General features: G+C 40.6%; 2 protein-coding genes across 6 annotated transcripts; one reads left to right on the plus strand and one right to left on the minus strand.

The window, feature by feature from the left end:
* Window positions 1-518: 518 nt before the first annotated feature.
* Window positions 519-17,360, minus strand: LOC118232004 (intestine-specific homeobox-like). Of its 4 annotated transcripts, XM_035426506.1 has the most exons (7): window positions 17,046-17,360; window positions 11,178-11,310; window positions 5,898-6,000; window positions 3,680-3,865; window positions 3,106-3,257; window positions 2,403-2,525; window positions 519-2,093 (listed from the first exon to the last, which is right to left on the minus strand). In XM_035426506.1, the coding sequence occupies exons 2-7, from the start codon at window positions 11,295-11,297 to the stop codon at window positions 1,866-1,868; spliced, it is 912 nt and encodes a 303-aa protein (XP_035282397.1). In that variant the 5' UTR covers window positions 11,298-11,310; window positions 17,046-17,360; the 3' UTR covers window positions 519-1,865. The 4 variants fall into 4 exon arrangements, with proteins under 4 accessions (XP_035282397.1, XP_035282398.1, XP_035282396.1 ...); XM_035426507.1 differs by lacking the exons at window positions 11,178-11,310; window positions 17,046-17,360 and having other exon boundaries at window positions 3,680-3,757; window positions 5,898-6,333; XM_035426505.1 differs by lacking the exons at window positions 11,178-11,310; window positions 17,046-17,360 and having other exon boundaries at window positions 3,106-3,254; window positions 5,898-6,333.
* zgc:110789 (Xan_ur_permease domain-containing protein) lies at window positions 12,325-24,895 on the plus strand. 2 transcript variants are annotated; one of them, XM_035426502.1, is made up of 12 exons: window positions 12,325-12,557; window positions 14,031-14,168; window positions 14,452-14,609; window positions 20,064-20,223; window positions 20,376-20,557; window positions 20,999-21,119; window positions 21,547-21,703; window positions 21,956-22,209; window positions 22,730-22,894; window positions 23,430-23,538; window positions 23,754-23,849; window positions 24,437-24,895. In XM_035426502.1, exons 1-12 carry the CDS (start codon window positions 12,510-12,512, stop codon window positions 24,703-24,705), a joined length of 1,857 nt encoding a protein of 618 aa, XP_035282393.1. In that variant the 5' UTR covers window positions 12,325-12,509; the 3' UTR covers window positions 24,706-24,895. The 2 variants fall into 2 exon arrangements, with proteins under 2 accessions (XP_035282393.1, XP_035282394.1); XM_035426503.1 differs by having other exon boundaries at window positions 12,475-12,557; window positions 14,128-14,168.
* The last annotated feature ends 229 nt before the right edge of the window (window positions 24,896-25,124 follow it).

The raw sequence follows: 25,124 nt of genomic DNA on the forward strand, positions 1-25,124 counted from the left end.
TACCTGCAGAAAGTCTAAATACTTGTGAACCCCGGATGTAGGATCTTTGCAGAAATCCCATTTCTCAAGAATAAAAGTTTCCACTTATTTTGATAACTGCTTTCATTTGGGAAAGTATGTATGTACAGTGTAGGCATTTATGTATGTATATTCTGTAAGTATGTATGTACAGTATGTATGAATGTATGTATGCATATCAGCAATCGGCAGATGTTAGGCATGCTTAACACACACTGTGCAGTAAATACTAATAATAATTATAATTTTACACAGTGCTTTTATGCAGTGTGTACAAATGCTTTCCAAAAAGGGCACAAATCAATAGATTAAATTAAAAGGCATTGAAATTAACAAATATATATCATTATTATCATGTTTTTTAATGTTTACTATTGTGTTACAGGCTGTTCTGGGCAAACCTACAGGATGTTCTTGTTGTTCCAGTGATATGCATTTAACTATGCGTATATGGTGCTGTGATAAGATAACGTCATGTTCCCAGAAAATAACAAAGGAAACACAACACAATCACGTTTTTAATTATACAGTATACAGTCACCAATTCATTATACAGTATACAGTCCTGCACAACTGTCATTTTTTCCAGAGAATTTCTATGGCCTTCACCTCTTCTTGGAGCTCTCCAGTCATTATATAATATACCCTTGTCTGGACGTTTTGTTCTTCAATTAAAAGTGAAGAACCAGCTGATAAGAGAAATCAGTGGCTAATCAGTTCCTAAAATGATCACCTGCTCTATCCTCACTGTTATCTCTGGCCAGCAATTACCTCAAGGAGATATACGTGAGTGAGAAAACATGCATGTCTAGTTGAGGGAGAAAGCTGGGAATCTTCCTGTTGTGTAGAATCTTTGCTGTACTCTATTTAACCCTGAACTTCAAAGGAGTCGTTTTATTCTCCCATTGATAGCTAACAGTGGCTTTCAGTAATTTTCCCATCAACAAACCTCATGCTGAGGGGAATTTATAGAATATATTTATTTATAAAATATCTTTTCACTTTTTTTGACATTGTTTTCAGTGTTAAAACCAGGAATGTTGAACCTACGATGAGTAAAGTTAGTTCTCTTGAAACTTTTTGGTCTTGGACACCACACTCAAAACTATGTTGGCCATTACAGTTAACAGAGCAGTTTTTTCCCCCAAATAAATAAATTTCATGGTACTCAGTCCATGACTGCCAACCTGTGCTGACCTGCAGTCGACCTCAGCCGAATTAAGACAAGGTGGAACCATATCTCTACAGGGCCATAAACCCATTGAGCAATAATTAGAAAGCTCAACATAATATCCCATTTATTGCCACTCTAACCACTAAGCCACCCCTGCTTATCTCCGACAAGGAAAGATACTGTCAATTAAAGACATAAATCTTCACAGAGTTTTTTTGCAGGTAATTACATTTTAATAAAACTCTGAACTCAGGAATGTGTAGGATGTGTGCTCTCATTCTCTCCCTCTCTCTTTCTGTCCATCACACACACATGCACACACACATGCATACAGTCACATACACTCTATACCGGTCACTGTTGGCGTTCTTCATACAAGCTGGAGAGTGACGCATGGCACAAGTGCTTTGTTCTGAGAAAAATTTTTTTAATGGTTCTAGGAAAGCCTGCTACTTAAAATTCCTAGGCGTTGCTTTTTAAAAACAACATTTCTCAAGGCAAAGTTTGCTACATATAATAAGAAGGAAATTAGAGGCCATAAAGTGTTGGTGAGAGCACAAAATGGTAGACAATGCAATTTCTTAAGCATCTTGGACAACCCCTGACATAATCATTTGAAAGACCAAGTAGTTCATCAATAGGTGAGTTCTTAAAGGGTTTCTGTGGAGGCCTGTCAGCTGAAACTGTCACTTAGTGTGGCTCCCTGTGGGGGTTGCCAGGAGAGGGTGCGTGGCTGTGAGGGTGGGTATGATACCAAGTGGGGGTGGACCTTTGGTACGTAGCAGGAGAAGTAGCCATTTGGCAGAGGTGACAACCCACAGAGGCGGAGTTTGTGTTGCAGAGGGTAGGACTGGAGTTGTCTTGGGCCAATCAGGGGAGGCGGAAGTACCATCCTTTCACACTGATAAAAAAGAGAAGAGATAGCACCCTCCATTTTGTTCTGTTCCTGATATCTTGTCTAACCCATTATTGCATTCAATAAAAATGACCTGGGCAGATTTAAATTTTGCAACAAGGACAAAATCTGCATAGTGAGGCTACAAAAATCTCAGAATGGGTAGCAGTATTGTGTGCTATACATCAGTTGTTTGAATTCTCCAATGCAAATTCTAATGAATGAATCTAATTAGAAAGTCTCTTATTGAAAACTTAACCAATATGATCTTCAAGTTGCTCACTTCCAATCACTAATGCATATACACACACTCACCTTAAGAGGAAACCCATGCTGGAGTACAGACACCTGGTCTGTCACTGTTAGGTCTTGCAGCCCCCCAAAATCTCCCAAAGACTCAATTTTACGCCATTTTGCTCGGCGATTCTGGAACCATATCTGAGCATGACAAAATGGGGGAAAGATTGAAAGAGAAGCAAGGGAATCTCATTCAGCCAGTCACAGAATTTCTCTGCCATCCTTTACTGTTTAGATCCTGATGAGCCATTTCATAAAGACACAGAGCTACTCCCATGAATATAAATACATCCAGCCATCTGATGTGTGTTCCCTAAGAAGCTCCTTCGGGCTTTCTCTGCATTTTTAGGACTGATTTAAAGTATCCTAGTATCTAAATGTATGGCCCTTCGATCCAGTGCCACATGCCATACAGGGAGCTCCTGAATTGCAGTTAAAAACCTCCAAGCTCAATGTGTTTCAATACTTTCACATTATTACCCCCAGTGTTAGTGTCCAGTAATAGTAGACTACGTGTAGTCTTTCCTCAGGTTTTTAAGTGAGGGCGGTGTAAACCGGTGTAATAACTGCAGTCTGTACTAAGGAAGTGCTGTGAGAGGGGTTTGTTATCTGCACACTCCCCTGAAGTATCTATGAGAGAAAGCATAGTTCTGGCATACTACTGTACATGTACTCTTTTCTCAGGTAGCTGTGTGAGGCAGGTACTCTTTCAGTTTTCTACCTGCACTTTTCCCTCAGGTAGTTGTGTTAGAGAGGCCAGCTGGTCCCTGGTCTGGACATCGGGATAGTGAGTGACCTGGAACACCTTCTCCAGCTCCTCTAGCTGTGCCGTAGTGAAGGTGGTCCTAACCCTTCGACGACCCCTCCTCTCTGCTGCATGTGCGCATACACATCACACACTGCTTTTAGCAACCACTACCATCATCATCAGCATCAGCTCCACCAACACTATCATCATCAGCACCACCACCACCACCACCACCATCATCATCATCATCATAGTCATCATCATCAGCACCACCACTGCCAGCACCATCACCATCACCACCACCACCACCACCACCACTACCATCATCATTATCATCATCATCATCATCATCACCACCAACACCATCATCATCACTACCATAATCATCACCACAAACACCATTGTCATCATCATCATCATCATCATCATCATCATCATCATCATCATCATCATAATTGTCATTATCATCATCAGCATCAGCATCAGCATCATGATCATCATCACCATCATCACAGGCAATGAGAAAAATGAATTCTGTATCTCTCACCATTTGCCACCTGGAAGCTGACGCCCTCCTCCTGAACTCCTTTCAGACGGGTTTCATCCTTATGCTCTGCTTCCTGCTCTGAAAGGACAGGGTATCCCTGTCTGTGGTCAGAAGGGTGGCCAGCAATCCAGCCAGTCACTCTCAGCTCATACAGAGCGTCCTCTCTGTCCTGTGCTGCTGGCTTCGCTATGGACAGAGAGGAGACTTTGTGTGAAGATACAGTCAAAGCTATCCCATTATAAGTACCAGGATTTGCCTCCTTCTTGATTTCCTCTATTATTGCATATCAGTCAAACTGAATGGTTCCAGATATTTAGACAACATGTAATGTTAGACAAAGGAAACCTAAGTAAACAAAAAACAGATAGTTTAAATGATTGTTTCATTTATTCAGGGAAAAGAATTATCACACATCCATGTGAAAAAGCGATTGCCCCCCTAAACTTCTAAACCTTTAGAAGAGGTAACTGTAATCAAACACTTCCTATGATGTGGTATCAATCTTATTGCTGTGGAGGAATCTTTGCCTCCTGGGAAAGATTCACCACTCCTGGGAAGATTCATCACTGTTCCAAGTGTTCTCCATTTGGTGAAAATGGCTATCACTGTGGTTTGGTGGAGTTCCAGACTTTTACAAATGGCATTATAACCTTTTCCAGACAGATATATTTCAACAACTTTTCTTCTCATTTCTTCTGGAACTTTCTTTGATCGTGATATAGTGAACTTGTAGAAACTTTGTGGTGACTATTACACTCTGATGAGAAGGTTCAATATGAGTGAGGTTTATATTCAACAGAGCCCTGGCTACAATCAAACCTGACAGTGTTCAATCAGCTGAATCTAATTATCAATTAAATTTGGTGTATTGGTTGATTGACAATTATATTTTCACATGGGTGATATGGATGACTGATAAGGTTTTTCATTAAATAAATGAAATAATAATTTAAAAACTGTTTTTGTTCTAATTCTACATTTTGTCAAAATATTTGACAAACCATTCAGCGTGACAAATATGCAATAATAGTGGAAATCAAGAAGGGAGGCAAATACTTTTCACAGCACTGTATTATTACAGATATCAACCCATTTTATTTATTATTTATTTAGAAACTGCTTATCAAAGATGAATGGATACACTTAGAAGGAACTAATGAAAAACCAAAATAATGATTAGCAAGAATTCTGCCAACATAGCTGGTAAGTAATTAAAAGATTTTTAAAAAGATTAAAAGATAAATGAATGATATGTAAAAATATTACACACAATTTATATTCAACTTCTTAAAAAGCAAGGAAGATTAAAAAGTAATTCAGAACTTTAAAAAACATAGTTCTATTCATTTATCCAGATTTTCTGTGCTTTCACACACCTTTCCTTGGGAAAAATCATTTTGCAAAAATGATACATCTCTTTGTAATCAGAAATGTTATGTAAGCTCATCTGCAAAGCCTAAAAATTAAATCTAGCAGTGGAAAATCAGATTCCAGTCATGACAAAATGGCATTAACTAAATTAGATCATTGATCAGCTTCCTTTTCCTTTCATGCTCCTAGACTGTTGCAAAAGCCTGCATTGGCAAATCAGAGAGGCACCAGCAGTTTTTAAAAGACTACTGTTAAAAGTCAGTTGAAAATGCTGCTTTTGACATTAGCGTTTAGTTTATTATGAATCGTCTGTTGAATGTTAAATCTTGGTTGTATTTTTATTCCCGTTTATTTATTACGAAACTTTTCAGTAAATGGATCTTTCTTAAAGACGATGATCCTTATCAACTGTGGTAAATTGACCACAAAACTGTGGTTTTACAATTGCGATCTCAGTCTCCAGAAAATTTGAAAATTTTGGTATTAATTGAAGAGGACAGTCCGCAGACAAAGGGATCTTGAAAGATTTTGTATAGGAGCGGTACACCAAACCAAAAAAACTCAACAGATTATGATTCAGTTGTGTTCTCCTTCAAAGGAAGGCATACAAAGAACTGAAAACTGAGGTGCCAATACGTTTTCCACATATATTTTTGGAACAACAAATATGAAAAATTTTATTATTCTTTAATATTCTATAATTTATTTTATGATTTTTATTTAATAACTTTTATTTTATTTAACTTTTTTGCTTACTTTTTTTTAATCAATTGTGTTAATAATTTTGGAGGGCATTGTATGTAATGTATGACACATTTTCATCTTAAAAAAATTATTGATATGGTACCTGGACATTTTCTGGCTTTGCATCCACCTGCCCCTTCAGAAACAGGGGCTGCTTCTGTCTTTCTTCTCACGTCTGCTCCCAGACAGGATGGCTTCCTCAGGATCTGCTCGATGGAGTGGGATAGGGTTTTAGGGGAGGCTGAGGTCCCTGTCCCGGCAGGGTTCTGGTTCTGGTTCTGGTTCTGAGAACCCCCGTTGAGCAGGTGAAGAGGCTGCAGCCTGCTGGATCCCTGCAGCAGTGGCATTATCCTTTCCTCTGCCTCTTGCACTCAGACTTGTCTCTTTTGCTGTTAGCTTGTAGTCCACAGGCTTTTAGGTAAATGACGGCACTAAGGTGTGAATGGTAAAGCCTGTAACGATTCACAACTCTTATTTCTCTTCTTTTACTTCTCTTTTTCTGCTATTTCTTTGGGGAATATTTCTCTTTTGTGTTTGTGATTCAAACTGGATCCATTTGTTTTCTCTTTTCTTTCTGTCTGTTTTGTTCTTTTCTTTCTTTCTATTTCTTTATTTTTTATTTCTCCCTCACTGTCTCTTTCTATCTCCCCCTCTCGTTCTCTCCCTGTTTCTCCTTCAGAATGTAAAATGCAGACCTCAGACTGAGGGTACCTATCTGCAGCTCTCTTCATTGACCGCCAGATAGCACCGGCCCAGTATCTTATGATCATTTAGAGGAGGAGTAAGTTTACTGTGTAACCAAAGTGCCAATAAATAAGGTTCACATCTAGCACTGAACCTGCTTTCTATGCCTTTCTCTGCTAATGATCACACTCCTCTATGTGCTGCTGTCATACTCTGACACGTATGCTTTGTTACAGTATCTGCCTCTCTTCAATTCATATTTTATCTTAGCTCATATTGTTTACATATACGTAACACGATACGTTTTTTTGCTATGTTATGTTTTTACCAGGATGGGGATAAACAGAGGAAAGGGCATCTTACATGCAAGCAACACATGGAGAGACAGCTACATATATTTTCCATATATTACCATGTAAGAAACTGTATAAAATGCCTTCTCATTCATAATCAAACAATGTCTTCTATGATAAGTAAATTATCAGGATAAAGTAAAAAAACTGAAGAATATTTATATATAAAATGTACTGAGAAAAAAGTAATCTTAGAAAGAAATTACTATATTTTTAATTAATTGAATTCTAGAACAAATGATGAAATCAGCAGGGTCCCAACTGTTGAAAATATGGACATCAAATCACTGAAATTAAACATGCAGAAACGGAAGTAATGCAGAAATAAAGGCAAAGTGAATGCAACGAGCCAAACCAGTATTGTGTTAATATATTCCAGGGAAACATTTTTTCCCAACATCCTGAATTGAATGAGCGACTGGCCACAATGAAAACCAGCACACACAGGGGCCCTCAGAACCAACTTCTATAACGAACGCTCCCTGTAATACAGGTAGAGCCTTTTTGCATGTGACTGGTTCAAAGATGTGGTGTACAGTGTCCCCTTGTGGTAAATGAAAGGAAAACTACAGAATCTGGACGCTAAAATGGACTTTTATATAAACTCTGTTTCCATCTAGTGGCAAAGATGTGGCAATACAGCAGCAGAAAGGTGTGCTGATGGCATGAAGAGGTATCTTTAGAAGATAAATGCTGAATGGAAAATTGAACAACACAATACATGCTTCATAAGCCTGCCTGGAAGTCTGAAATAATTGAGGAGAGATATTGTTGCGGGGGACCTTTATTTGTACAGCATATCTGATGACAAAAAACTAAATAAAATACAGAAGACATCATCAAGTTTGTTCACAAAAAGTATGACTATTTATACAAGTATACTAATGGTTTCTGGAACTTTACCAGTTTACAACTGGAGTGCTGTCTTTCATGTCCAGGAGCCTGCACTCACAACCTATGTACAAGAAAAGGAGGTTTATAATAATAATAATAATAATAATAATAATAATAATTTAAACAAACTGAACATTTTAAACATTGAAACAATATTTGAACAGGCACTGACCTTTTGGCACAAAGGCTTACGGATTATTATCATAAGCTTTTGTGCCATCTAGTGGACAAATATCAAAATATCATTACTAGGATCTGTAGCTGACTCCGCGTGTGAGTAATGTCCCTCTAAGGAACGAGGGACATCATTGCAATAGGCCACTTCCACCACGGAAAGGTAAAAACATATGTTAAATTTTAGACTTTGGAAGTAAACACATTAGCCTTGAATACGAATGCTGACATTTGTTCAGGTATTTTTGAAGCTGAGTTTAGCTTCCCTGTTTATCCCCTCTGCATGCCGCACATTAGTTTTATGTGCATGCGAGCAATGACATTCTAAAACAGAGAGTCTTTTGTGTTCTGACACAAAGAATAAATGCAGCCCAAAAATAGAACTCAAATACTGAGAAGATTATAACTTCCCCGAGTGCACAGCCCAGCTGATGTTGCTCATTAAGGACACAGAGGTGCATTCCTGTGTGCACAACTGTGGGCCAAGTTTTGGCTTCCTGGGAGGTACATTATATCAGTAATCCTTGATGTATTGCAATGCCCCAGGGTCAGGAATGGAATCCCGCCAGAGGCTACCGTGGCTAAAAATCCTGTGAGGTTATATACAAGTGGACAAAGCGTGAGAGGGAATATTGCTTCTATGCGAGATGCTAGTCACTCATTAAAACTGAAATTCGTGTGCTAAAGTGGACACCTCAGATCTGCACATCGTACATAGCACATGGACTTAGAGCATGCTGGTGTGCACTCTCCAGAACTGACTAACCACAGTGCAGAGATGGGACAGGCCTACAGATACGACTGAAAAAATGAGCAAAATTGAAAATGAAAATGTGAACTTAAAAGTTATATATTTTGCCAAATAATATAATTGACTGATATCTATAAACATATTCAGACCTTTCAAACAGCTTATATATCAGAGTATGAAAAACTGTGGTCTGCAATTAGTTATAATCAGAGGATATTTCTGTACTGTGGCCTCTTTTATTAAAGAACTGCACATTTGATTCTCTACATCAGCAGGGTAATCCTTAACCACCCCTCTCCTTAACAGTGACTCTTGTCACCTGTGGCAAAGAGTCATTAAATATGTTCAGAAATACCTCCGCTGAACAGCAGAAAGAGACAGAGGGGGTATGAGGGTGGGGGCAGGTGGACTGCTGACGCATCTCCCTTCTCATCAGTGTACCTGTGTACTTGGATAAATGACCAAAGAAACTGTTCAGGAAATAAGTGACATACTATCCAAAAGTGATCCAGGTTTCCTGGCTTTGGTGCCTCTGTGTTCCAGAACGAGCTACCAAAGACAGCACTTTGTCACAAGATGAGGTCTCTGCTATTGCCGAGAAGTCACATGAGTCATAGTGAACACCAATATTCTGCCCATGAACGTGACAGAAAAGAAAGTATTGATCAAAGTGATGGTGAGTCATGATGGTAGAGCGAGGCATCATTAACTCAACCATGGGAGGAGCTATCTGAAGCCACGGATCATGGTTTGTACTGTGTTAAGAATAAGTCTTTTGATTCGATTTTGGTAAAAAGTAAGTGGTTGACTGCCTCTCATTCCCTTCCCTAATGGAGTCCTTGAAGCCCCACATTCCTTGCAGCAACACAGCCACATGCCCAGACTGTGTGCCTTTGACATTGAAAGCCCTTCAAATGAATCTCATCTGGACTGATACCAACAGAATTGAGGACACAATGAAATATACTAAAAAACTTATCTGCAGAACTTCTAGGAAGGTTTTTTGAGATGTCAGTAGTTGTTTTGGCTTCCACTGTAAATGGTAACTTAAGCAGAAATTTTATTGGAAAATACAAGCGATCTCCATGGAAATGATAAAATAAAAACAATTTCAAAAGGTTATCTTCTTTCCTACAATCTTCTAAACTACTGCAAAATACTTGACAGCCTAATTTTCTATTGCCTTCAAGAATGCAACCGTATACAGTATAGGAGAAGAAGTTTTATTTGAAAGAAGTTAGTCTACCAGTGCACTTTCTTAAATATATTTTACCTGTGTATCCAAGTATCCTGCAATTGGCTCTTTTGATCCGACTACTTTGATCTGATGTTATCATTGGCAGAAGATAAATGCTAAATGTCCAATTGGGAAAATTATCAATTGTGGGACTCGAGCATTTGTGATATCGAAATTGGCGGAAAAAATAAGGAGAAAAGTGCAAAATAACTCATGTTTGGGGCCTTATTGTGTGGATGTGAGAAGCTGTATCTTAATTTTGTGTGATTACATGAGTCAGAAGGTACAGAAGTTAATGTTCTTAACGGCTGAGAGTCTGTGGTCATTGTGGTTATTTCTGTACGAAACTCAGTGGTGTATAGGTATGGGGCATGGAGGATGCCCTGCCAAGCTGTAACAATGACATACCTGCCATCCCAGTATTACACTAGAACTTCATTATCTTTTGGAAGATTCTCTTATGTAGATTTTTTATGTCATCTGCCCATGATAGCCTGCATCATTTCTGGCTTCTGAATTACATTTCCCGCATTTAATGACAATAGCATGGGCATGTTTGTACGCTTGTAGAGTGTTGCATGGAGGCTCGAGAAAAAAGCTGTACCACACTATTCTGAAATGTGCTGTACCACACTACTCTGAAATGTGCTGTACCACACTATTCTGAAATGTGCTGTACCACACTATTCTGAAATGTGCTGTACCACACTATTCTGAAATGTGCTGTACTGCACTATTCTGTGTGCAACAGGAAAAGCGAAGCAGACGTCTGGGGAGACAGAGTGACATAAGAACTCATGCACATGGCCTACATCCAGGAGAAACCTCATGACAGAGATTCAGGTCTGCACGTGACATTAATGTCCTGCTGTCCTTCATGCCAGATCCCTTCTGCCGGCTAATGTACTGAAGCAACCAGCCCGGACCATAGTGCTGACCTTCTGACCATACTGTGTTCAGCTAATAGTAACTTGCTAGTTACAGTAAGCTACACCTTATATTAATATGGCTAATTTGGAAACGATGTGAAGTCAATATGGACATAACCTGTGTGGTGCAGGGTAGTAAAAAAGATCTTACTTTGAGTCCAAGAAAAATCATTGTGTCGAATGATGAGCTTTAATTTGACTGATCAGCTCATAACTTCATCTCCAGCATAGAGAGGGCTCGTATCAGTGTACCAAAAAGAACACTCATTATTTCTGTCATTATTGAGTTATTCATCCTCTTTTTCTCTTACGTCAGTGTTAAAAAATAAATGCATATGACTTTGAAGGAGATTTAACTTGCCAGTGAGGGTGGGCCCAGTGCATTCGCTGCGTCCATCAATAGGGAACATGTGATCGAAATCTCTCCGGGTCCTCCAGGGTGAACCGGAGCTTGTCTGGACTGATTTGACATGGCCTTCATGCAGTTTGAGCACCTCCAAGATTGGGAAAGAGAATGATGAATTCAGTTATTGTTAAATGTTAAAACAAGGATAAATTTCTATTAACAAATTGATGTCGATAAATGTAATTGTAAATATCACAAACAATCTGCCAACTAAACCACTGCAGTTACTGCACCTGAGGACTTTGTAGCTAGTAGCCAGAAATTTACTGTATATTTACAGCTTTAGTTTTAGTCTAAGGTAAGGAATATGTATATTAAAAATAAAGGAACTCTGAGGAACAGGCCCGAAGCCTAGTCCATTTCTTGGCTATTTAGAAAGTAATCTGGGATCTATAAATTGAACCAACAGCCTCTAGTTCTGCTAGTTATGCTTGCTATATACAGCTGTCTGATCTATAGTATACTAATTCAAAACCACATTACATTAGTGCACCTAACGTTCTGATTACTTGATCATTTGATACTTTATCAAATGAATTTAATGTTGTACATTATATTATCCACAGAATAGAAGTAATTATCTTACAGGAAGAAAATGCATTTTCTCGTGAACCAGACTGACATTAAATTTGAATGAGCACATTACACAGTAGCGTCTTTGTGCATTTCCACCTATGTTCCCATGACCAAAATCAAGATAAGTATTGTGTAGTATATTGCCAGAATATTTCTTAATCACTTGATGAGAGGAAATTGCTATTTATTTGATGCTACCTGGTAAAATACAATAGGTCAGGAACAATGCTTTAAAACATGGACACATACACTTGAAAATGGCTAATTTGCTTGACACATTAATCATCCATATGGAACACATCCGTTCCCATATTTCTATTCCGCACAGAAAGGAATTACACTACCAAGACAATTCCATTGCCAAAGGTGCATTTCTGGTGTCTGCTCTATGTAAATGACCCCTCGTCTTGCCTCCTGAGATAAGCCTTCTCCCTTTGACTTTGTGGAGCTGCAGAGAGCGTCTGTGGTCCCACCAGCGCCAGCCAGTGGTCAGCTGCCCACAGCTCCACAGTAATTTGGCTCACATGAGCAGCTGATAAGACTCATTCGTTCACAATAACCGCTGCAGTCTCGTGTCCCTCTGTGCTCTTCCCCTCTCCCTCTCTCCCTCTTTCTTTCCCGCTCTTGATCTCCCCTCCTCTCTCCCTGCGAGTATCGCTTCAAACGCCAGCTGAAGTCTCCTGGCGGCACCTCTGTGCGCACACTTGATCCATGGCTCCAGAGAAGAAAAGCAATGGCCTGGACAACTACGCATTTTCAGTGAGTACTGACCCATGTGGGGGAGTCACCGCTGTTATTGGTATGATAAGCTTCGTCCTCTCTTCCTGTGGGGTTGTTAATGAAGAGTACAGCTTTTAAATGATCTTGTTAGGGATGAGTACGGTTTAGTTGTTGGGTGATTTCAGATGCCTACACTTGCTTGCGCTAAAACACAGCTGAATAGTTTTCTTCGGGTTTCTTCGAATGCTAGCACACACAATTGATGTTAAGTTGTACTTTTCAGTGATAAGTAGTATGGACATGGACATTTTATACTTGTTTTGTTGGGTTTCATTAATGTTTCAAATATTTAATTCCAATATTAAGTACTGAAATATATTATTTATAGGCTGAGATGAGTGTCCCTCTGCCTAGTGCTTTGACACCGTCAGATGAGAGGTTACATAAATACAATTTTTTCCATTATTGCTATTGTTTATAGCTGTTCTTGAAACTGGATAAGACACACCAAGATTAACTGAGTGTCCTGGCAATGCCTAGCGTGTACACAGAACCATAAATATACATTTTATTAACCCATGTCTTTACTATGAAACTGATACGGAATTTCCTGACCGTACAGACATTTTTATGAAGTTGCAATCATTGACCGACAATGAAACTAACTTGTCCACAAGTTCACTGAGCGTATATCAAAGCATTTCCTCAGAGATGTAAACTCAGAAGGACACTTAATGGCTCCAATTTAAATATACATTTTTTCCTGTCCTCATGTTTTATAGAGTTTGACCAATTACCCTGAAATTGGCTTCAAGTGAGCCAAACTAAATGTGGTTACATATGCATTCTTTACATAATCCGCATCTAAACTACGGGGTGAACAATTCCTGTACATGTGAGCTGGTTATCTCCTAAACAGCTGCTATATGCCTCTAGTTAAAATCCAGCCACATGCTCTACTGATGAAAGAGTACTTTCTAAAGGTCAACAGAGGGGACACAAATAGGTACTGTGATGTCACCACTGGGTGAAAGTGAGTGATTTAGGGAACACTTTTGTGTTTATCACAGTTACTGTACATAACCTCCTGAATTGGCTAGACCCCTTTCTTGAATATTATTGTTTGAAGGAAAACAATATGCTGGTGGTTTGATGAAAACTCTTGACCGCCAAGGAAAACAGATGGTATCCATGTCTTGTAGTAAGAGTGGTGTCTCTGGACTGGTGTCCATTGTCATTGGCTTGTAAAGTATTTTCTAGAACCGGCAACAAATGCAACTAATGCTGCACAATGTCACCAAATGTATTTGCACACTGGATTCTGAGCACCTGGCCTGCCCAGGATCAGAATTACACCATACACGATGCTAACAAGTCTTATATATATTTTATATATACTTTGATTACAGTACCAAATATAATTTACAGTAGATCATGCTGCAATGTTATAACCTTTTTCCAAGTGATAAAGAAAGATCAATATTGTGGGTGAATATACTGTCCACCCCACAGATTGAGGGGGTCGAACATTTCTGTGATGGGAAAGGTGGACAAGGGCTGGTGCAATCAGAGACAGACCGCAGGAGAAAACTGGTCTATTGTGTTACAGATGTGCCGCCCTGGTACCTGTGCATTATCCTAGGCATTCAGGTAGGTTCCCTCCCCCTACCCCACCACACCCGTCTCAACATGCATAATGTACATAAAAGTACAGGAGAGGACTGACTGCTGATTTTATTTATTTAAACTGTGCACATTTTAATGGAAACGTTTCAGGCCGGCTTATTCATGATAATACATTTCTCAATCTATGTGAACTAAGGGACCCTAGCGGACACTGATTATACAGCACAGGTGTACTGTATCGTAATACCTCCTCGCCTGTCCTTCTCCTTCTTCGACTCCTCCTCTTCCTCTTTCTCCTCTTCCTCAGCACTGTCTCACAGCGTTTGGTGGGATACTGGCTATCCCCCTCATCCTGTCCCAGGGCTTGTGTCTACAGCACGATGGCCTGACCCAGAGCCATCTGATCAGCACCATCTTCTTCGTCTCGGGGATCTGCACCCTGCTACAAGTCACCTTCGGGGTCAGGTGGGTCGTCGAAAGGTTTAACCCTCGGACTTTGGCATACGTTTGCATCGCACATTGCGTGAATTATCTGACTTGTTGGACCTCGGATACACTTACGCATCCATTACGCAGTTCATTTTAACGGACAAGGGAATGCTCAGCGTGAGGAGGAAAGCAGCAGTTTGTTTGAAGTGCTGTCCAGCCCTAGAAAATGCCCAGATGAGTCCCCAGTTCTGTAGCTAGTCTGTTCAAAAGGAGTAATCAATATGCTAACATTCTCCGTGCTAAGAGTGTAGCTAATTTAAAGCAATGCTATCACGGACTCCCTAAACTAGACAGTCAGACCTAATGCTTACAACAGCACAGTAATCATCTGTCTGGGTTAATCATCGGTTCTGGGTTAATACTGCACAAGCTTTGTCATAGCTTTTGCCGTTTCAAAGTTTATATATTACAAGTTAATACCCCAGGCAATATATTAAAAGGAGCATGCAACGTTTGCTAGCATACTTCATTGTGAGCGTGCGGTAGTAAGTGCAGACTAGGCCTGTTACTAAGAGAAAGCTGAAACAGCCAGGAGGCTGGCTAATACCATTACCTAGAAATTTCATGGCCTTGCATGTAAGGGATCGATTGACTCCCAGGTGCCAGTTATTAGTGCCACTAGTACGGCAGTCATTATATCCACCAAATTATTTGTAGTATAAAATTATTTTATTGCCGCACAGCAGGGATTACCAACACTTTATTGTAGATTACCTTGACAACAGACAGGCTAAGGAACAGCATTTGGCCAAAGGAAATGATTAGCCTATTTCACAAGATTGACCAGGTCTGTTACAGGTCGTTATCTTCACACCTAGTATAGAAGCCACTTTTTATTGGGAAATAACACAAGTCATTCTTGAACATTGTTAATGAGTGACCCTTAGTTTGCAAGCCAGGAGTGTAAAGGTTGATCTGATAAAAAGCACATTTTCACTTTTCAATAATGCCAAGTTATTCACACATACAAAGTATCTGTAGGTCATTAATTCAAACTGGCAAACTATAGGCCTGCAATTAAAGTATTGCTATCAAAATTAAGTCAAGTTACAAGAAACAATACTGGCTATCTTACCTCACACAAATTAAACAAGCTGTATTCCAAAATTGTTTCCTAAATTGTTTCAAGTAATTTGCCCCTGAGAGTCTGTGGTCATTGTGGTTATTTTTGTGGGGAACCCTGAAAAGCGCCAAATTCTTGGTGCTATGTAGGTATGTGTCATGCCGCCCGAGTAAGCCATAACTTGGTGGGATGGCATACCTGCCATCCCAAATTTCATACCATTTTATGTTCCTATCCAGTGTGACTTACAGTAGTGTAGCATAGTACATTATAACAGTGAGAGGAAGAATAACATGGAAGCCCAGGACTTTTTGCAGTCCATTGCAGAGCACTATTTCTTTTTGTTTGCACATAAACCAAATACAGATTTAACAGCCTAGTATATGGCTGGACCTAACACACGTGATCCGGCCGACCAATGGTGTGACTTCATAACTCGGCCGACCAATGGTGTAACCATCACTCACCCAGTCAGTCACAGACATACGCATTTGTAGGGCTGGCCTCGCTTGTGGTCCAGCCAAAAAACACAGCCTGCTGGTATATGGGTGCAAAAAACTGAGATAGAGACTGCACTTATGTAGGTTACAGGGTTTCATTATTCACATAGCCATAGTTTGTGGTGTAACTGTTTACTGGTTTGAACCGATACACCAATCCTAGCGTATGCATTTATTCCAAACCGGCCCAAATTTAGAGGGAAACAGGGTGTTATTCTTGAGGTAAATACCGTTATTCCTCATACTGAATAACACCATTAGAATTCCCCAAACAATTAAGAGGGATCCAGAGCATGTAAACACCACTTTTTATTTAATGCCAACTATTTCTAACAGCTCCTACAACAACAAGATTCTGTTTGACTTGGGAAATGTTAGGATTTAATGGAAAAATAAATTATGTGTATATAAACTAGCTGGCTACATTGTGCGACTAGCTCTGGTAAAATAACATGATGAGTTTACTGCCACTACGAAGTAAAATGGCCGGAAAAAACAAGTTGCCACAAGCTCAGCTAACCAATTTGAACGTGACACTGTTCGACAATGTGGCAACGTTGCTAATTCTAACCACTTTGAAGCTTGCTAGCTGACTAGCAATACAATGAATAACAGTATACCACTTCAGCTTTATACGCATCCATTTTAGCAAATTTCGTTGACTGCATGTGAGTTGAATGTAATTTCCTTGTGTGAGTTTTTAAAATATATTTTTTTACACTTTTGTTTTGTTTCAACATTTTACTACTAGTAGTACAGTCTATGGCAGTAGTTAACTAGGAAAACAGAGGAAAACAAAAAAGCTGGATCATGTCCGCGAAACAAAAAAGAAGAAAAAAGTTTTTGTACCTGCTACATGAAGACGTCGGAAAGGTAGCATATTCAAGGCACCAAACTACTTTTAATCCACGGTTTGCAAAAACCGTATTTTTACAATGCTTTTTAACACTAATTTAACCGAAATATTTAAATTCACATATGAACTGCACTAAATGGAAGCTAAATTTGTCAAGCTGCATCGAATTGCAGTGAATCAGCGCTCATTCGTTTGGATTTGTTGGTTTGAGTGCCTGCTGTATATATCGTAGCCACACATCGATATGCCTGTCATCTGAAAGGGAAAGGTTCAGACCCTTAAAGATAGTAGGCTACACATGACACCCTGTATTATCTTTTCAGCTTGTTTAAAGTAGGCCTAGACAGTGTGAATTGAGTTGTTGCATAAAGTTTATGATGTTGACTTCCTTTGTAGAGTGCATGTCAAGTGTCAGAGCTCAGAGTGCTTCACAATATCGCAATAAGACAGTAAAATAATAAAAGTAATTAAACAATGCGCAAACAATGTGCACCATTGCGTAATTAAACATTTAAAAGTATGTCTGTTAGCAAAAGCAAAGATACAACGTAAATAACTATGGACTCGTAAAAATGAGGAAATATACAATAAAATTGTTTCAGTTTGGGGAAACAGCACAAACTGAATTAACTCAGGCAGAGTATTCCATAGTTTGGGGAGGGGGGGGGGAAGTCGCTGTGTTTTAAGATGAGTTTTTTTGGGACACAGTAGGAATTAGGAAGAGGATCTGAGCTGGAGATATAAGTCCTGTGCTTTCTGTCTTTGTGTCCATATCTGCATAACATCTCTATTTATCTGGCTCTAGCCTGCACAAATACATCACTGCAAATTAACCTGCTACATAAACCAAATATACTTTTTAGCCAAACACCAAGCCACAGTGGGCTAGATGTGCATTGCTGTGCGAATCCATGGGTACTCTTTACTCATGTTTTTTCTGCAAAGCTCTCAGACGCTCTAAACGAAACTCCCTGTGCAGTCACTTGGACATTCTGCTGTTTCAGATTAAAGCTGCAATGCAGAACATGAGGAACTAAAATAACTGCCACTGGAATGCACTGGGGCGATACATACTGCCCCACCACATAGGTGTGAGTGAATTGTTTATGCGCCCCGCAATGGACTGGCAAACTATCCAGGGTGTGTTCTTACCTCTCTCACGCAATGCAAACTGGGATAGGCTCCAGCACCTCTTGACCCTGACCAGGAAAAGGCAGGTATAGATGATGGATGGATAATTAGAAGGCCCCTCACTTATTTGATTGGGGGGGGGGGGGGGGGGGATAACCAGTTTAAAGGCTAAATACACAAAAATGTTATTGTGTGGCTACCTGAAACTTTGATACAAGTAACTTATGCCAACAATATCATCATCAACCCTGTCTTTATCATCATAATCATGAAAGTAATCATAACTAAGCTAAAAACAGGATCAATAACTCAAATGAGAAAATTATGGCATCTCGTGGAATTTCTGCTCGGCGCTGTAAATATAGCCATGTCTGTTATAACTTACTGTTGCAGATACAGTAATGCAGGCTATGCAATAACACAGAGACTCCAGCGTGACGGTACAGTGTGCTGTGCAGTGCGGTACAGTGGCGTGCTCCAGTGTCCTGATTTGGTTGGTATCTATAATAGGATTAGGTTGGAATTTCAATCTGATTAGAGCAGGATCCAGCTCACTTTAATTCAACATTCCTTCAACTCAGTGACTTTGGTTGGTTTCAATACTGACCTGCTTTTGGTCCCCGTCTAAAAAAACCAAGAGGTCACAGATTCAAGGGTTTAGCTGAATAATGAAAATACCTGCAGATTACAGTCTAAATACTGCTGGTCCTTAAAAAAAGCCATTTTAGTTCATAAACCAGAAAAGAACTGGGATGGCAGGTGTGTTATGGTTTAGCAGCACATGCCCTATACAGCACTGAGAGTTTGGCACTTATCAGGTTTTCCTGCAGAATTTACCAAACTCTCTGCCCTTAAGAACATTAACTTCTCATGTAAACATAAAGAATTGAGATACACCTCTACACAGTAAAGCCATACAAACTCGGGTTATTTAGCATTTTCCTTCTTTTTCCTGCCGATTTCGTCATCACAAATGCTCCAGTCACACAATCAATAATTCTCCCCATTGGAAATTTAGCCACAATATTCTGCCAATAACACCATCGAAGTAGTCTGATCGAAGATGCCTGTTTAATTTCTGTGCACCAAGATAACTAAGTGCAGTGAAATTTTTCAAGGGTTTTTCCAGAACGTCCCAAAATCTCTCCTAATTGCACATTTTGGGTAATTTTTTGAACATGTTATGTACACCACAAAACAGGTTTTCTTCAAAATGTTAATCCCAATGTAAGTTATGATGTTCCCTCAGTCCCTCAAACCCCCTTCCCCCCAGTGGTAGATGACTTGCGAATGGCCCATTGACACCAATAAGGACTCATTTGAGAGGTTACTGTCTTGTTTAATTTTTTCCATAATTTGATTGACTTGAAAGTAAACCTGTCATTGTTCAGATGAGCAAACACCTGCTATACAAAATACTACTGTACTAAAGAGAGCACGAGATTGTTGCTCATTTTTTAATAAATTGAGGATCTTTGTATCCCCATTCTGTGGGCTCCGGTGCCCACACCACTAGGGGGCAGGGGGGAAAGGCCTACAAGAGCAGTTGATCAGCTTAAATTTTGATTATGGCAATGATATCATATGAGCTTTAGTGTATGAATCAGGCCTTTTTTTTATCATACAGTGTATATCTTATCTTTTGTGTCATAGGATGAGCTGGTTAATGTTGTATTGTGCATTACTTCTGCCCTTTCATCTTCACTGAGTGTTTGCAAAGATTGCACCCCCCCTCCCCCTTCTTAAAATGCAGAAATACATTGCTCTTTTTGAAACAGCATTTCTGAATTTCAAACCCTGGCATTCTAGAGTGAGACAGATTCAGTTAGTGTACTGTGCATTTGAGGAAAGTTCACGGCTAGTGTTTCTGTCCCCCACAGATTGCCCATCCTTCAGGGGGGGACATTCACTTTCCTGGCCCCCTCCATGGCTATGCTGTCCATGCCTGAGTGGAAGTGCCCAGCCTGGACTCAGAATGCCTCACTGGTTAACACCTCTTCTCCCGTCTTCATAGAGGTGTGGCAGAGCCGCATGAGAGAGGTCAGAGCCAACAGCGTCTTATAGGTCCACACTGTCCACTATGGAAACCACTGAATAATAACAACAACAACAACAATAACAACAACAATAATAATAATAATAATGATAATAATAATAATAAGTAATAATAATAAAGTATTTTTTCTTTGCAGCTCCAGGGATCCATCATGGTAGCGTCTTGCTTACAGATTCTGGTGGGATTCTCTGGCCTCATTGGTCTGTTCATGAGGTTCATTGGCCCCCTGACCATCGCCCCCACCATCTCTCTGATTGGCCTTTCCCTTTTTGACTCGGCTGGCATTAATGCAGGGAACCACTGGGGCATCTCGGCCATGTAAGACCTTTAAGACACGGGCATGGAGGGGAAGGGAATATATCCAAAGGCAGAACTGGGTCCACAGGAGACAATTCATTCCATAACTCTGGTTTTGTGTTGAACAAACCACACTCGGCAGAGCCGAGAGTGGATGTCAGCCCAAAACCACAGCTGAGAGGGAAAAAACGAAGCAAAACTTAAAATAGTAAAACAGTACAGTATCTCATGTGCCTAATCAGCTGATACACATCTCAGTATTAACCAAAAAATGAACAGAAAAGAGTGAATTGTTGTTTATGAAAACAAAAACTAAGTACTGTAATAATAATTTATATAACTCACATAGGTGCAGTTTCTGAAACCATGATAACCCAAGTCCATAATCAATGCATAAATTGTGAGGAAATGTGAGGCTGTGAGCAGTTTCATCTACATCTACGTCTGTTTCCCCGTTACCAGGACGACAGCGCTGATCGTGGCGTTCTCCCAGTACCTCCGTCACATCGCCGTGCCCTTCCCCTCCTACAGCAAGGCCAAGAAGTTCCACACCTCCAGGATGTACATATTTCAAATTCTTCCCGTAAGTGAAGTGGAAAACATGTGGCTTTGTTAACAGCGCACCTCTATATAAACTGAAGATGAACATCTGGAAAGAAATGCCACAGACCATTAAATGGAACTCAACGAAAAACTGCATGCATGCATTAATCTTACCTGCCCAAGAAAAGCTATATTTTACAGGAATGATTTCAAAAGAAATATGCTGTGTTTTATTCTCATATTGATGGACTTTCTGGTATTGATAGACTGGGTGCATTTGTAAACTTACACACAGACTTTGTACGTGTGTGTGTGTGTGTGTGTGTGTGTGCATGTGCATGTGTGCGAGAGTGTGTGTGCGTACATGTGCGTGTGTATTTTATGTGATTATTTATGTGTATGTGCTTGTGTATGTGAAAATGACTGTGTATACATTATGTGTGTGCATGTGTGTGTCTTTCATGCAGGTGCTTCTTGGCATCACACTCTCCTGGCTCATCTGCTACCTTCTGACCATCTATGATGTCCTGCCATCTGACCCTGAACAGTATGGCCACATGGCCCGAACAGACCTGAAGGGGGATGTCTTGGGCCAGGCCCCCTGGTTCCGCTTCCCTTACCCAGGTACACATGTTGACTGCCCAGGATATCCACTGAGTCAGTCACTGATTGTATAAATATCCCTTAATGATGTTCTTCCTATACTACAACCTTAAGGGTTCTCACAACGCCACTCAAATAGAAGTTTTAGTAGCTGTCAATGATTGATACCATTATCATTACAGATATATAAATATGCCAAATATATGGAAGACACACCCAACTATATTAATTACACAAATGAATTTAAGTCATTTACTTACTTTCCATTTCAAGGTCAGTGGGGCCTTCCAACTGTGAGCTTGGCCGGGGTGTTTGGGATCATGGCAGGGGTGGTGTCCTCCATGGTGGAGTCCGTGGGCGACTACCACGCCTGCGCCCGGCTGTCGGGGGCCCCGCCTCCGCCCAAGCATGCCATCAACCGCGGGGTGGGGATGGAGGGGATCGGCTGCCTGCTGGCCGGCGCGTGGGGCACGGGGAACGGCACCACGTCCTACAGCGAGAACGTGGGAGCGCTGGGCATCACGCGGGTGAGGCAGGAGGGGAAGAGCTGGCTGCTACAGTATGGGTGCTGACATCATTACTTCTGTGAAGTTTGTTTTCATCTGAGGTCTGTCATATGTTGAAGACTGTGGCTGCTAGTACCCAAGGAGATTTGGGTATTTACGTACCATACATGAGACTCTAAATATTGGCGCGATAATTTGTCTTAGTTTTTTCCTGCATGCTGTTTCCTTATTAGTGGGGCTTGTACTTTGGCCAGAGCCCATTAAAATGTTTACTCATTACTGACACTACTATCGCTGTTGTTTGCATTAATGTTGTTTAATGTTCCATGGACAGCATTAATCCTATTCTAAGATGCGAGCAGCATTCGACTGAGCAGTGCGGTCGAGAAAGTACCAATATTTTACAAGATGCTGTTTTTACGATAAGATCTTTTACTCTGTGTGTACGTGTAAGGTCAGGGCAAGCGTAAAATCGCAGTGCCATTATTAATTTCACCGTGAAAGCCGGTGACCTTTGAGTGATCTTGGTATCTCGGCGCAGGTGGGGAGTCGTATGGTGATTGTGGCCAGTGGCTTTCTGATGGTTATCATGGGAATCTTCGGGAAAGTAGGAGCCATTTTTACCACCATACCCACGCCTGTCATCGGAGGAATGCTGCTTGTCATGTTTGGAGTCATTTCTGCCGCAGGAGTGTCAAACCTGCAGGTATGCTCATACATTACATTGGTCATTGCTACAGTTTTCATTACTTTTTAACTTTGTTCAACGTGCAGCAAATTAAGGTTTTATTGTTTTAAATGTAGGCAAATGGTTTTTTAAGGTGGTTTGAACTGCCATTCAGCTTGTCTCGTTCTCATCTGTCAATGTTATAAGGCCCTTTTCCTTCATTTGTGAAACACTAGCACAAACAAACAAACACACACACACACACAGTTGCGCACACACACTTGACTGCTTCTTTGTATTATTGACATATAATTTAATCTCATCTGTATAACTATACCATAGATAAGCCCTTTTGTAATTGAATATTCAAGCCAAAGTCATCTCTCTGACTCCCTTCACTGTGTCTCATGGCATAACTAATTATATTCAGTGTGAGGATGTCAACCTCACTTGTGCTATATGTGCCTAAAGAAGCTCCCTTAACGTTATGTTTTTCTACTTTCCATTAATGCGGATATATGCAAATCCCATATTTGCATGGGGCTGCCCCTCTCTCATGATATCCTTCCTCCAGTATTCAGACATGAATTCTTCGCGGAACATCTTCATTTTTGGGTTTTCCATGTTCTCCGGGCTGGTCATACCTAACTGGATCATCAAGCACCCAGGAGCCATAGCAACAGGTAGCACCAGGATGAGTACTGCATAGAATTTAGCAGTTACACAGAACTTTATTTTTACCGAGAGTTTATGGACACTGGGTCATGTAGAAAACATTGATAACCTAGGTGCAGTTGATTTGATGATATAAGACAGCAACTGCTATAGACTGCAGGTGATAATGTGATACAGATGTACAGTATCTGTGTGTATCTCTGAGTGTGTTTCTCTGTGGCAGGTGTGATTGAGTTGGACCAGGTTCTTCTGGTGCTTCTGACCACCAGTATGTTTGTGGGGGGATTCTTTGGGTTCATCCTTGACAACACCATCCCAGGTGAGCTTTAACAGTTACAGGTGATGAAATAAAATAAAACATATTAAATAAAAACAGGTGGACATTTTAAAGAATCATGGACATACTTTCATACCAAGATCCCTGGCAGTGCCACAGTCTATCCCTATCATCTACTGAAGGGCAATATGCCTCTACTAATATGATAGATTAGCTATAAATCCATGGGTGATGTGTGATGGGAATGACTGGCCTGTTTCTGTGATGTGTCTCATTGATTGTGGCATGTGTCAGGGGATTCTGTCATATTTTCCCGGATTAATATGGCTCAAGAAGCAAATGACAAAGGTAATGAAATATATCCTCATGAAAATTGTGTCGCTTTCTTTAAGACATGTGCGAGAGGCAGTTACTTTCCTCTGGGGCGTTATTCTCAGTGTGTGTGAACAGTTGAGGGGATGCCAGAGTATATAGTACTTTAACTTGTAATCTCTCCAAATATGAGGTACTGCCTTTTAAATCCCTTCTTTCTCCATCCTTCCTTTGCTCTCGCACTCACTATCTTTCCTCCTCTTTTTCTATCGCTCATACTTTTTCTGTCTCTCTGCCTCTCTTGGGGGATCGCCCAGGCTCTAAAAGCGAGCGAGGCATTGTGGCGTGGAAGGAGGCGCACAACGAGGACGCGGGCGAGACCGTGGAGAGCGGCGAGGTGTACGACCTGCCCTTCGGCCTCAGCGCTCGCTTCTCCTCTTCCTCCTGGGTCAGATACCTGCCCTTCTGCCCCTCAGCCGGGCCCACACCTCAGCAGCGCCCCCCGGAGGACGCAGGCTCCCCAGAGACCAAAGAAGAAGTAGGAAAATCAGACCCCACAGCCAGCTCAGTTGGAGTGGCGCTGTGAACACAACCCCCCGGTTCCAATTCACCCTCTAAACATTCCCCCTCTGTTTCGCGTTACACTTAATTATAAGTGTCACTTACGTAAGGGCCACTCATTACATTACATTACATTACAGGCATTTAGCAGACGCTCTTATCCAGAGCGACGTACAACAAGTGCATCAGTTCGAGGTGCAGAGGTTCAGAAAAACACACTAGAGTGAAGTAAAGATGGTAGTGCCAGAAGTGACCACAGATCAGGACTCCAACCCTCTAGGGTAACCTGTTCAGCAAGTAAACAGCAATCCCATTTGCCTAATCAGAATCAACAAAACAATCCTGCCAAATACAAAACACTCACAAACATGGGCAGGCATTGAGGTGATAGGGAGCATAAAAAGCAGCGGGTGTTTAGGATGCACTTTGGTTTGAGTCCGACAA

The sequence above is a fragment of the Anguilla anguilla genome, chromosome 7 (assembly GCF_013347855.1).
Source record: "Anguilla anguilla isolate fAngAng1 chromosome 7, fAngAng1.pri, whole genome shotgun sequence".
In the NCBI taxonomy this organism is placed as follows: domain Eukaryota; kingdom Metazoa; phylum Chordata; class Actinopteri; order Anguilliformes; family Anguillidae; genus Anguilla; species Anguilla anguilla.